Consider the following 14,572-nt stretch of genomic DNA (forward strand, 5'->3'; position numbering starts at 1 on the left):
TATTGACCAAAAATAGCCTGGAAGCAGTATTTTTTTTTTTTTTTGGTTTAAAAAAAAAAAAAAAAAGCATGGCAGTTGTGTCTTTAATCTTAATTCCCATTCATTCTGTGATCAAAGAGTGACATTTTTTTTCTTCTGTCTTGTTGCAGGTGGTGGTGCTATGCTTTGCAGTCATTTTTGGTAGCTTCTCTCAGACCTACAGCCCCTATCCTTCTGCCACAAAGATGGTGCTGCCTAGCCAGCATTCCACACCAGAGTCATACACGGCCTCCATCGGTAAGCTAACCCAGTGCAGTTGTTTGTTTGTCTCACTCTCCCCTCTCCCCCCCCCCCCCCCCCCCACAAGACCTCCTTTACATTTTTGTGGGAATCCAGGGCATACGTCTTACTCTTTCCCTTTTTGAGGTGTTGGTGTTTTTATAGGTAGAAAGGCAAGTATAGAGAGTGGGTTGGAAAAGTTTAGTTGAGGAAAAAAAATTTTTTTTGCCATCCAGCCCCGCACTGACCCATCCAGCCAGGGACTCAAGCACAGCTCTGCTCTGCCACAGGCTGCTGTGGGGATCCAGCCCCGGTCTCACACTGTCCCCAACCAGGCTGCTGACACTGTTGCTGCAGCCCTGGCTGGTCCTCCTGCCCTTAGGCTCCTGGGCTCTCTGGTCCGGGAGCATCAATGGTCCTGCCAGACAATGGATGTTGCTAGACCAGGGAGTGCCAGTTTTTGGAGGTATAACCTGTATTTATCTCTGATAACTATTTGTTAAAATGGAACCTGTGGCCCTGGTCTCTTAGTGTTCACTCTGGAAGTCATCCCTTCAGTTCAACCACAGTCTCTGGGCTTGTGGGGAAAGGGTCTTGCATTACCAGTGCGCATGCTGAACTTGTGATGGGCACACATGGATGATTGTCAGTGCAGCATATTTCCTCAGCTCTAAAATATATTAGCTTATCGTCTTGGGTAGCAAAATCCTGAGCAACGAGATATATTGCATTTATATTTGGCCACTTTCAATTCCTGACATATCCAGTGCCCTTATAGCTGGGCTCACTATGTTTCTCATGTAGTTTCTGCCTCCCCTGTTTGTTCGCAGTACGGTCAAGAAGCCTGCTAATTTACGAAGAGCCTCACCAACTGGAGGAGCAGTATGGTTCAATCTCCTTTGCAGATCGCAGTGACGTTTGGGACAGGCGGCTGGATGCGTCCAAACACACAGCCCTATCTCTGGAATCCGTGCCAGGGGCACAGCAGGACAAAGTCACTCACTTCACAATAGCCAACAAAACAAGGCTAGAGAAATCAGTGTTGCTAGGACTGCAGCCGCACAGGTGAGTGCAAAGGAAGCAAGCCTAAGCATGAGTTGCATGAAATTCCTTGTTGCATGTTTCCTGGACCCTTATTTGTATATCTGTTGTGCAGAGGCCCCGGGTCAAAATCAGGGCTCTGCTGTAGTAAGCACTATCGTAATGACATAGCACAAGACAGTCCCTGCCCTGAAGTGCTTACAGTCTAGACCAGGGGTGGGGAACATTTTTTCAGTACGGAGTCATTGACCCACAGAAAAATCACTCTGGCTCCACGCATAAGTGAGAAGGTTTAAAAAAAAAACCAAACCCACCCCTCACACTCAACTCAGTGCACTGGGGCTCTGCTTGTGCTCCAGCACCGTGCGTATGTGGGTGGGTGTTTGCTGGGGCTTCCACCCACAGTGGGGTGAGCTAGTGCTCACAATGAGCTCTTAAGTTACTTAAACTTAATTCAGTAAGGTTTAATTTTAAATGAGGTTTTGCAGGAAATTACCATATTTGTCGATGTCCATGTTTGTGTCTGATGTGTACACACACATGTATACAAATAACTTCCTGTGAAGGAAAGTACCAGTAAAATATCACCTAGTGGGAGATACATTGCCTAAGTGTTGAAAACTGAGAGGAAATTTGCATCATTAAGCAATCTGAAAATTTGCAGGCCATGGGGCATTGTCACTTTTGAGTGTCAACATGAGCTTGTGGATTGCTAAGATTTCTGACTGGGTGGGTTATAAGGAACTGGGTGCCTTTTGCACTCAACATAGCTTTGCTAAAGGGAAGATGGAGCATGTATTGCTAGAAGGGTCACCATGACAAAATTTCATGGAATTTCTTGTTAAATTCTTGCTTCAAAACAATGTGAGATTTTGGTGCTCTTTGAAAATGAGAGAAACTCTGTTTTGAAGAACCGACGTGTGATGTCTTTTCCTTCACTTTTACCGCTGGGTGCCTTACCAGTATCCTGCTTCTCAAAGCCTGGATCTCTCCTCAACAGATCCTTTTCATTATGCCAAATAGGTTTTTATTTATATATGTCTCTTAACAGACTAGGATAAGAGCTTCTGCCCACCCATGTCCACCACAGTACAGTAAAACTCCAATAGTCCGGCATCCAATTGTATGGCACTCCTGATAGTCCGGCATCAAAATAGCAAGAGCCTAGTGAGTGAGCTTCGGCAAAAAATGAGTTACACGGCAACAGCGGCGGCAGCTGAACCAAGCAAAAAGAGTAAAAAAGGGTTAAAAAAACTAAAACATCACAGTATACTGTATACAGTATGTACAACAGAAAGGGTTAAGAACACTTTATATACAGTATATAATGTATACAGTATATTATAACCAGCTTATAGTACCTCCTGATAGTTCGGCATATCTGATAATCTGGCACCACCTAGTTCCCAAAGGTTCCGGATTATCGGAAGTCTACTGTATATCTAATTTAAATTGGAGGCCAAAATTAAATCCACAACTGAAGAGGTGACTCATTTGCAGTGTTACCAAGTTCCAACCAGTGAGTTCCTGGTAAACAGGCACTGTAATAGCAGTAGCCAGTTTCAGTGGAGAGAGTGCTTTTTTGTATGGCTGCATATAGGTATTAACATACTTTCTTATTTTTCTCCTTACAGAGTCAGCTCAGAGCTGGAAGTGAATGAAACACTGAAAATAATTGAAATTGATAGACGAGTTAATGCCACTTCTTAAAAAAAAAAAGAGGCTTCCCTCCCTCATTATCTTCCCTTCTTTTCAACCAAAGTCCCACCCCTTCCTCATACCATCAGTGAACCAACGGGCAAAAGAGAGAGTGGCTGCCAACTTCTGAATCGGCTGAAGAGCCTGTGACTTTAGTCAGCAGCATTTGTCCTCGTTCTGTCGTGTTCTTCGAGCACACAAACCTACGTCCTCTTCTACTGCTCTCCCTGACTGGTAACACAAGGGAGGGTTGGAATCCTACAGTAGGGGTACAGCTGGTTGTTTTGTGTTTGTACCTACTCAGGGGGCAGAGACGTAGAATGGTGGAGTAGAGTAAATGGAACTTTCCTGGGAACATGGCTAGTAGGTCACTTGGGAGAAGGAAACTGAAAACAGCAAAGAGATATACAGTGTGACACTGCTCAGATTTGGCCACAGCTCCATGCCAATCACTCTGCCATTGGAGCTTTATGGGAAGAGAAATGTGTCCACAGTTCCCATCTCTCCCACCAATGGCAGAGAACAGACACTAATCCTGTTGGGTCAACAACACAGACAGGAGAGTCTCTTCAATTGCAATATTGTCATCTTTTTTCTTTTCGCTGCTTCTCTCTCCCATTTCCTACCCCTTTTTCACTTGGGCCATCCTTATGAAGGATCTGAACAACATTCAGTCAGTCCTTGTGTCTCCTCAGGCCTTGTCTACATCTGCACCAATTTAACAACATCATTTTAGAAACTGAGTTTAAAATGTGCAACTTCCTCATATGGAAATTATTTTAAAAGATTCTGACTAGTATATTGTATCCATTTAGCTTAAGCTGTTTCATCGCTGGCATAAACTAAATCAATACAAGGCTCAAATCAAAATAAGTGTGTCCACATTAGCAGATTGCATGGATTGAATTACATTTTAGATGCATCGGTGCAGTTATTTGAGGTAGACAAGGCCTCAGATTGCTCTAGATTCTCCCTCTTCCCCCCCCCCCCCATCCTCCTCCTGTTGTTGTAAATAGTATTTATTAGCTTTTCAAAACTTCCCTCTGGCAGCCAGACTGGAGAGCCAAGCTCCCAAGACCACACCAGGTATTCTTGGTTAACTTTGAAATCAATGTGGCAAAAATTGCTTTTTTAAATTAAACTTAGTTCCTTGCAATGGTTATTAGAATGTAACAAGATTTCCTTTCCTCTTCCTTTTTTACTAAAAGTACATGGAATGAAAGCCAGTGCTTAGGGGAAAAAATACTGAGTTGTCCCAGGTAGACAGTTCAGGTCAGTGTTGATGGTCTCCCTCTATAGATGATATTTATTACTACAAAGCTACCTAGAAGATCCACCAAGGTCAGGTCCCTTTTATACTTGGCACTGTACACACACGGTGAGAGACTCTCACTGTCCTGAAGCATCTTACCTGTATAGACATGACAGAAAAAGAAAGGGAGGAGGGGAGGATAGGTACACGGAGAGGGGAAATGCTTGGCCAGAGTCACACAGCTGGTCAGTGGTGGAGCCAGGAATAGAATCCAGATATTCTATCTTTCAGTGCAGTACCCTGTCCACAAGAGCATACTGCTTCTAACGCACCATGTTGGTTCATCTAAAACACACTGCCTTTTGTGTGGTGATTATCCTTTCAGTATTCAGATTGTGCTAATGATAGGGCAGCCCTTTTTACCCAAAACCGTCCCTGATTGCTTCTGATTTTTATTTGGTTATCACAGTGAGCCTAAAAACCTACAGGAGAGAATAGTATGGCTACTTTTGCAATTTACCGGGAAAACGCAATTAAAAATATAAAAATTCTTTTTAAAAAAATCCTTTTTCACATATATAAGGAGAAATAACTAGCATAGTCTTGTGTTTTTATACCATGTACAGTAACTATTTACTCCAGGTATTCTATTTTGTAAAATATTTTTTCAGAAAAATTGTACTGTTTTTGTATTTTAATATAGCTTCTGCAGTATGCTTCATCTTTTTTTTTTTTTCCTTTTTAGTCTCCTTTCATATCTTCACTGTCCCATCTGTTTACTATAGACCTGATCCAAAACCTGGTTAAGTTCATGGAAAGAATCCATTTGGCTTTGAGTAGGTTTGGATCAGTCCCCACTGTTCCGTGATCAGAAACAATATTCAAATGAGCAAGAGTGAGACATGTGCCTCGATTCCACTTGCAGATAGTGTGTGTGTGTGTGTGTGTGTGTGTGTGTGTGTGTGTGTGTGTGTGTATGTATGTATATCCCTTTCTAGGTTAAACTTTATTTGTGTGTACAGGCATCTTTCTTTTTTTAAATGTCGGTGACAGTAAGAAGTGCCATTGTGAACATATTCATAATCGATCTTGTTGCTGTGGGTCAACATCATCCCTAAGGCACATCCTTCTTTTTAAGGGTCAGTTACAATGGCCATGATAATTCTTTTAGGATTGCAGTAGTGTACACAGACACCCATCACACTAGGGATGTTAAATTTTGATTAATCAGCTAATTGAGTAGTCGATGGAATTTCCGTTGGTAAGGGGGCACTCACTATCCCACTGCGCTTCTCCCTTTGAAATGTACAAGAGCCACCTGCGGTTCTTGTATCTCTCAAAGTGAGAGAGGCAGCAGGGAGCAAAGCAGTTCCCCACTGGCACGGGTTCCCCTCTGTGTCTCTTCCTTTGAAATATACAAGAGCTGCGGGTGGCTCTTGTACATTCCAAAGGGAGAGGAGCAGCGGCGGGACCAGCACGAGTGGGACTGTTTCAATCCCTGCTTGTGCCATTTCCCCGCTGTCCCCCGCTTCCTCTGCCCCCCGCAGAGATGGTACTGTGGGGAGGAACCGACTTTTAAGCTGGGTCCCCCCAGCACCAGCTCGTGCATATTCCCTCCCCCTTTGCTGCCCCTCTCTGATAGAGGCAGAAAAGCGGGGTGGGGGGGGAGGGGGGAAGCAACTAGTTGAGTTTCTACTTGACTACCCGATAAACATTTGCTTATTGGGTAGTTGACTAACTACTTACATCCCTAAAGCACACAGCTATCCCTTTGGGAGCCCTGGGTTAAGAACCCTGCATTATAACTGCATGATGGAAAGAGGTAGGAAATGGTAGGTATGAGTGGGAGAGCATTTGAATTGAGACATGAGTGGTGTCTGCATTATTTTATCCACTTAAGGTCAGAGAAGGAAAGGGGAAAATGTATGACCTGTTAGATCAGGGGTTCCCAACCTGGGGTACGTGTACCCCCAGGGGGTACGAGAAGCTTGTCAAGGAGGTACGGGGAATATTTTTGGTAGATAACTAGATTATCCTAATTGAAATATTTCCAAAGTAGTAGTAGTCAGTGAAAAAAGTTGTGAATTCTAGAGTCTCGAATTTATTTCCTTTCATATTGAATAGAGGGTACGGGAAGGTTTACTAAAAGCCAAGAAGGTACGGGGACCAAAAAAGGTTGGGACCCCCTGTATTAGATTGACCATATTGGCTATCTTGGGGCATTCAAGTATATCCAGGTAGGCGTGGGTCAGTGATTAGCAGATCCCCAAAGGACCTGGTTTACCAAGAACCTCTAGGTCCCCTTGACTTTAGAGGAACTGGAGGAGGCCCAGTGTTCCTGCAAAACAGGGCCTATATTTTCTGTGTCTTGGGGAATATTCATATAGCTGTGTATGGAATGTGAATATGGAGCAGGTGGAAGCTGAGCTGTCTAATCTCTCTTGTGTCCATTACCCTACTTAATGCACAAGTTCGCTTCCAGTTAAGAGACACTGTTAATGTTACCACTTAAAAAAAAATCTGATTTCTGTCTGAGTGTTCCTTATAATACCGTACACTACTAAAAAGACTTTCCCAACACCATTGCTAACCACCATTAAAGCTTTTTGCACTTCTTTCCACTTCGATACACCACACATTTATGGGGGTTTTACACTTTCATCAATATAGGCTGCTGTCTGAGTCGGGCTTCTGGACTATGTGGTCTGATTTAATGTATGGATAATATGGAGTACAACAATTCCTGTGTTCCTCTGATCCTAAATATAGCCTTGTTATAGACTTAACATTTTTAGTTCTTAATTAAATTTTAGCTGATGTGTGTGTGTGTGTGTGTGTGTGTGTGTGTGTGTGTGTGTGTGTGGATCTCATAAACTAGCACAATGTTTGTATTGCAGGGAAATGTTATTCCTTTAAAATCCACTATTTCCGTTGAACCTGACAGTGTCTGTCTAATGCTAATGAAATGGGTTTCTTATGCAAGTTCTTTTTCTAACCATCTGTCACTTGTTCATTCTGGGTAAAATTGGCTCCTAGGTACAGGATCAACACAAGCCAGGCACCACTTAAGTCCCAAGAAACGATGCAAGTCGCACTTCAGCAGTCTCTAGGGCCTTATGCAGTTTATAGCCTCTGCACAGGCCTGAAATCCACCCTGAAAGATGCCTATGTGGAATCCCCTTTCCTAATCAGTGTTTTACCCCACCTATAAAACCTAACTTCCCCCTATAACTTTCAGACATTTCCAGAGCTGTTAGCCTCTGATTCTAGGGAGTTAAGCTATGAAGGAAAGTAGGGCATTATTTTTTAATATAAATATATATGTATGGAAATCAGGCCCAGGCGATGTAACATTTCTAACCATGTTAGCACTGTGTAGATGGGGGAAGGAGGCAACAAGAAAGAGAGAGATTGGCATACTTTATAGTTCTAGGTTACAATTTCACATGTGTCCTCCATTCGTACCATGATACAGACTAGTATTTTAATACAACAAGGTTCATAGGCCAGATCTCCATGGGCATAGCTTCTGTGGAGTAGGTCTGACTTATACTGGCTGAGGAGCTTGGTCCCTGTTACTGAGATGGTCGTCTCTGCTCCAAAGTATGTGGCTGCTGTCCCAAGTCTCTTTCAGGGAGGTTCATTTTCTTAATACAAATAGGTAAAAAGAAAAAGAGGCTTCACTCAGTCCTTGCATTCAGGTTCCAGCTCTACATCTTTCAGGTATCTGGCAGGTTCCTAGTTCGGGCCAGGTCTCCTCCTCCTTCAGGGCTCCTTCCTCAGGCACCAGCCTCAGGGCTTTCTCTGCCTCAGCTTCTGACCTCTTTGCTTCAGGGGATGCAACACTGGAGTTTGCTCCACTCTGGTGCGATTTTCCCTCCCCCAGGGCAGCGGTGGATTTAGGGGAGGGCGAGCGGGGCAGCTGCCCCGGGCCCCACGCTTCCCGAGGCCCCTCGCATGCGCTGTGGCGCCACAGTGCATGCGCCATGTCAAAGGAGGGGCCGCACGAAATTTCGCTGCCCGGGGCCCCGCGGCACACTCATCCGCCCTTGCCCCGGGTTACGATCTGTCTCATACAGTTCCTCCTATAGATGCCCACTAGCAGCCATTTAAAGGTCTAGCTATAGTTCAGTGATAGAAATGTAGCCGTGTTAGTCTGGGGTAGTTGAAGCAAAATGCAGGACAATATAGCACTTTAAAGACTAACAAGATGGTTTATTAGATGATGAGCTTTCGTGGGCCAGACTGGCCCACGAAAGCTCATCATCTAATACACCATCTTGTTAGTCTTTAAAGTGCTATATTGTCCTGCATTTTGCTTTAGCTATAGTTCAGCCTTCTTTAACTGGCTAGATTTGCCTTGCTGGCTCTGTTCCGGGGAGAAGGGCTCTGTCTATCCACAGGGATCACCTGTGACACCCCGTATCTTTATCTGCATGTAAATATAAGTTTAGATTAATATTTAACTCACCTTTCCCTTTTGTAATACTTATAAAAAGTGACTTTTTAGTCACTTTTAGTCACTTACAGTGTCTAGACACAGTTACAGTGTAGGACAAATACATGAATAATATTAATTGCCACACCCAGAAGGATTTGCACAAAGTATTGGGGCTCTAGATTCTAGCTAGTGCCAAGAGACCATTGTACAAAACCCACACACAAGAACAGAAGTATATTTAGTATTTTTATACTGTAACTAAAATATTTCATTCTCAAAGCACTAATTAAAAAGGGAATGCTTTGCACTTGGAAGGTGAAATAGCAGGTCATTGCTTTGGTAACTTGGAATAAAGCAGTGTATTTTAGAGGTGCTTTGTTCAGCTACTATATTGCTTCTATAACTGTGCAGCTTTGCATTGTAGCTCTCTTACTATTTATCAGTGTTAAGGACAAATGACTGTTGGGAGTGTGGGGATAAACTGGCTACCCAGACATTCATTATATACAGCAATAGATAATCTGTAAGGGTTCACCAGTGAGTCAACATGCACACCCAATAATCTTAAAACCCAGCAGATGCACCCTGGACATTCTGTCTTGGATTGTGGGTGAGATCCAGGTTAATATTACCTTGCCTCTGATAAATTATATTCAAAGAGCCCCTAGGTGTGAGGCAGGAATTTGTTTCTCCATATGTGTATCGCAAGAAATTTGCTTTTCTTTATAAAGGCACATATGTGGTTTTGCTCCTGTTTCCTAAGCCTGTGTTGCTTTGGGTCTTTCTTGCAAGAAACACTCATGAGACTGAAATGGGCCTGTTTTGTTTTAGTTACTGCTAAACTTATAATCTATTTCTCTGCTTTGACTTGTAGTCTACTTCCAGCCCATTCTTCAAAGAGAGTAAAATGTGGGGATATGGAGTCAGGGAAAGATGGGTTTCCAAATTGTCTTGAGGTGGAATATTCTGAGATGGAGGGATTCTAGTAGCAAAGAAATTTCTAAATCCCAATTCCTTAAACAGAGAGAGAACCTATTTTGGATAGATTGACAACACCCCCTCCTTCAATTTTTTAAATTATGTATCCCTGTGCATGGAAAACTAGTAGGGTTGACAACTCTGACTGAAGCTATTCTAGATTTTTTTCCCCCCAAAATGACATGTCATTTTCTTAAAATATCGTATTAAAATCACCAGGATTACTTTCAATAGTCACTGGGAGATTGATGCTGATTCTCTGGGAGATTTCGGGCCAATCCTGGAGGATTGGGGAATCCTAAGTGTGTGTGTGTGGCATTTTCATTGTTATACTTTTTCCTGCAACACGGGTAAAATTTTCATCTTTTATTGTTCATATAATGGGGCAAGTAAGAACAGAAAGAGAAGTAGAAGTGGGTGAGTGTCACAGACTTCTGCTTTAAAATATCTGGGTATGGATCTGGCTTGGACCACAGCTGATTCTCGTACAGTGAGGCTGAAGTAATGGAATTCCATCTTCACAATTTATGTAGTTTAACAATAATGTGTGTTGTGTGATTTTTTTTTTAAAGACACTTGCAGAAGTTTCCTTAAAATAAGCACCGCTCTAACTAAAAGCTTTTATTCCTCTGTGCATCTTCATTTATGCATCTTTCTGAACAGCTGACACCATTCCACTTGGTTCAATAGAAAGTAAATAAGTTTGCCTGAACCACAGTGCACAGGGTATTAGCAGTGGTATTACCTATCTGAAAGCTGTCCTGTCATTACTTACAGAATGCATCTATTACTCTACATGAAGCTGTAAGTCAGTAAAGTCTGAATGGAACACCAACTCTGCTGTAGATGGCTCTGGATTAAGTACAGGGAAATATTCTTGATTTTACCCTCATTAGCCTTTAGGGGTCACTTTTGTTTCATGTAATTATAACTTCAGCTACTTTTTTAGGGCTGTAAGTTAGAAGGCCACATGAACTGAAGTCTGGGTGTGATGTGTTTTCTGGTACAAGAGCTAAAGAATCCTTTCCCATGAACATATCCTTTTAATCACTGTTAGACAGTGTATCAAATAATTTTCTTGAGCGTTTAACAAATGGTGGGTACATTGCAGTCCCCCTGAGTTTTCCAGATGACAATGTATTTAGAGTGCTTTCCTCTGAAATGAAATACTTACTTGCGGAGGGTCAGAAATGATACTTTGAGCCATCCAACCCAACATCAGGTTTCATCCCTGCTTCATTTCACTTACACCTGTGGTGTTCATCCAGTGAGGAAAACCTCATTGCTGGAGGAATACCAGCTAATTTGAATTAGGGCTTTAAATCGGAATCCTGTTTCATGCGGGCAGTTACTTCGGGCTAGTCAATTTCTAAAATGGCGACCACTCGGGAACATGCAAATCAAGTGCGGGATATTTAAATCCCGGGCTTGATTTGCAATTTCGGTCGCCCTCATTAGCCTCCCTAGATGGATCTAGGGGGCTAGTGTAGATATACCCTACTATAGTGGCTATTGCTCTAGTGAACTAGCTACGTTATTCTGAAAATGTAAATAATTTTGAGCCAACTAGCCACATTCAACAAGTCAAATAGCCACATGTGGCTAGTATGTTGGACACCACAGACTTACACACTCTGCATGCAGGTGCATATTACATACATGTTTGTGCTTTGCTTATGAGCATATTAAACTACTATCCAGTGTGAAAAAGATGGCAGATATTTGGGACTGTGCAAAACCAAAACCGACCAAACCCTTCAGTAAATTGTAACAGAGCCTCTCTTGACTTTGCTAACATCTGTTCTTTTGCCAGATGTATGTTTCTGTGCATGTTGGTTAAATATTCTCTTTGTGTAATGATTTCTACAGATGCATTGCTCATCTGGATACATTCCCACCTGATTGTTCGTACTGCAAACATGACTCTTGGTGTAAATAAATTGTTTTCTTGTAGAATTCAGCAAACAATTACTGGGATAAAATAAACCCCTAGATGCTTTTGTAAGACATACGTTAGTTTTTATTAACTACATATATGTTATACCTTTTCATTCTTGCAAATAAATATTTTATGTAGAAAAAAGCAAAATTAGCTCCTTTGTCTTTGCATTTATTTGAAATCTGGCCTTCTGTATTTTGAAAGCACTGAAATGTGTATGGTCTGTGAGGTCTTTTTTTTTTAACCTGATTATCTAACATGCTGCCACTGAACTGGAAGAAGATGAAAAGCAGTGATATGTGTATGTGTTTCACAGTAACTATGTGCCCTTTCTCAAGATTGCTAAAACTGGATAATTGCTTTTGTTAATCATAGTGGAGGAGGGATGGTAACATTTTGTAATAACTGTGTTGCATAATTCCCCAAAAAATCTATGTTAATACTAAATTCATAGATGTATGGGGAAAAGAACTATGTTTTGGTAATATTGGGGGGGAGGGTCCTGTCTTGTTTGGAGATCAGATCTGCACCATATGCAAGTTGACAGCTCTATGGCTATGCCCTGACTTACACGAGTTGAGGATTTGCCATTGCCTCTGGGATGAATGCTCCAAATCCAGGTTGATACTTTGGCTTTGACATGTTCTGTGTTGAGTGGGTGGGTGGATCAAGAACTCCACTGCCCAATCTAAGAGGGGGACAAAAGCATCCTCAATGTAGATGACGTTGCAGGTAAGTCACTGCACATTAATTGTATATCTCTAGCCTCTAGTTTCCAACGGTCCTCCCCAGCTTGAAGTCTGTTTTGACAACAAACTACAGTATATGTATAGAGAAAAATGTGCAGTGTTCCTGTGGTAGATTTACACCTGTCTTCAAATGGGGGCTGCCATTTTGGTTTTAAAAATGTTCTCTTCTGATGTAAGGAATAGTCTTTCCTTTCAAAAAGGCCTCAGGGGGGAGCCCCATGCTCAGTAGCAGCACCCGGCCAGGAATCTGATACAAACCAGGATTGCTCTTCAATGAGAGAGGATCACATTGTAATCGGATAAGTTTCCATTTCTCCTCTCTGAGCTGAGAGCCTCACTCTATTGACACTGCCAAAACATGGAGCTTGGGAACAGACATGCATTGTTCAAATTAACATTTCCAGTGGAGGTCTTGCCAACAATGTTAGTTATGACCAGATCAGTCTCCATAGTTCTAAGTACTGTACATATACACATGCTATGTGCCCAAAGAATTTATTGTTTAGGGAAGAGAGACATGAAGTTAGAATTCTCATTGTACAGATGGGGAAACTGGATCATAGGCATAACTGAATTTTGCATGTCTCTGTTTTGGGACTTCCTTCTTGACATCCTAAGAGTTTGATTTTTCAGAGGGTGGGAGGTTATAGCTGTCTTGCTGGCAATTAATTTAGCTGAAATACTTCTGAGAATGTTGGCTGGAGAGATTAAACCACTTGTCCAAGGTCATGCAGGCAGTCTGTGGGGAGAACTAGGAGGAGGAGACCATCCTTGTTTGGGTTGGGTATTCCACTGGAATAGAATGAAAAAAGCAACATTGCTTGACCTACATTTCTTTCTTGGATACCATTTGTATCTCATGATGCAACAGAAAGCTTACAGACCCAACATCCATGTGGTGGCAGCAGCTGCTCCCTTACCCCAGACTGTACAGTGCACAAGTGTGCACACCTAGAAACATAAACGCACTTCTCTGAATAGCTGCAGCAGCCAGAGATTGAAAACCTTTGTCAGAAGTGCCTTGAATCAAGAGCCATGAGAGCAGCTAAGATCAGTACAGGACCCTACCTGAAATTTAGGTGAATCCCTGCCTCACTGGCCCTTGTCTCTGAATTAAATACTTTGTTTTGCCTTCCGTAGAAAGGGGGCATTACCTTGTCCTTGTGGGAGTCATAAGCCACCCACACATTCTCCTCCACTTTCACCGTCCTCTGAGACCATGTCATAACCACCACCCTTCCTGTACTACTGCAGCTGTCCTGATTCTCTGAATAGAAAATATCAGATACCAGAGCTATCAGTCCAGCATATGTTTTACAAACATGAACTTAAACAGAAAAATCTTAAAGGAAAATCATCTGATTTGTGACCTGCTATGGTACTTATCCTTCTTGTCTTAAATTGTTTATAGCTCAGTTCTGCTCCCTTGAAAACTAAGGCTCGGGAATAAAAGTGCGAGGTGACTGCTGACCATATTGAATTAAGCAGTGATGGTCATTGTTTAGAGCAGCATGAAGTGAGTGGGAATGTATGCGGTTAGTGATTACACCAGGTAGCCACAGCCTAGAAATGAATGTGGGGCCATGAGATTGTCATGTTCACACTGTCACCCTCCCGTACATACTGTCTTTTGGAAAATGTCAGACTATTTTCACTCGGGACTAGATCCTGATACCACTACCCACATGGACAAAAGTGTGAGGCTATAGGAATCTGCCCCTGACGGTTTGACATCATTATTTGACTGACGTGCATCTGTCCTTGTAATCAATCATGTTCCCACAGTTTAGAGAGAGCTGGAACATACACTGGGAAAAATCAGTGGCTGGTGAATGAGTGCACTTTTCTAAGAAAATGAATAAATAATAAAGAGAAATAATGAACTTTTAAAATTCGTTCATTGTGAATGCATTCCCATTCTCTACCATAACTAAGGGTATTCTAGGAGGCAGTGTTGCCTATGGGATAGAGCACTGGACTGGGATTCTAGACTGGGATCTATTGCCAGCTCTGCTATTGGCCTTCTGGATGACCTTAAGATGAAATCATGTTCTCTGGCCTCAGTTTCCCCATCTATAAAATGGCAATAATGACACCTGTTGCAAACTTCTGAGACTTACAAAAGAAAAGCACTATATGCAAAGTTGGCATTATTAGAAATGATTGCACTTCAAAAGTCCAGTTTTTTTAAGTTACTCATTTTTTATTGATCTCAA

General features: G+C 42.2%; 1 protein-coding gene across 2 annotated transcripts in view; it reads left to right on the forward strand.

The window, feature by feature from the left end:
- CREB3L2 (cAMP responsive element binding protein 3 like 2) overlaps nucleotides 1–8,414 on the forward strand; it is a 101,230-nt gene extending 92,816 nt beyond the window's left edge. For both annotated transcript variants that reach the window (XM_006133371.4, XM_075940030.1), the window contains exons 10-12: nucleotides 150–276; nucleotides 1,089–1,323; nucleotides 2,934–8,414. In XM_006133371.4, the coding sequence (XP_006133433.2) occupies nucleotides 150–276; nucleotides 1,089–1,323; nucleotides 2,934–3,009 (438 nt within the window). In that variant the 3' untranslated portion in view covers nucleotides 3,010–8,414. The remainder of the gene's footprint in view (nucleotides 1–149; nucleotides 277–1,088; nucleotides 1,324–2,933) is intronic.
- The last annotated feature ends 6,158 nt before the right edge of the window (nucleotides 8,415–14,572 follow it).

This window comes from Pelodiscus sinensis, chromosome 1 (assembly GCF_049634645.1).
Source record: "Pelodiscus sinensis isolate JC-2024 chromosome 1, ASM4963464v1, whole genome shotgun sequence".
NCBI classification, from domain to species: domain Eukaryota; kingdom Metazoa; phylum Chordata; order Testudines; family Trionychidae; genus Pelodiscus; species Pelodiscus sinensis.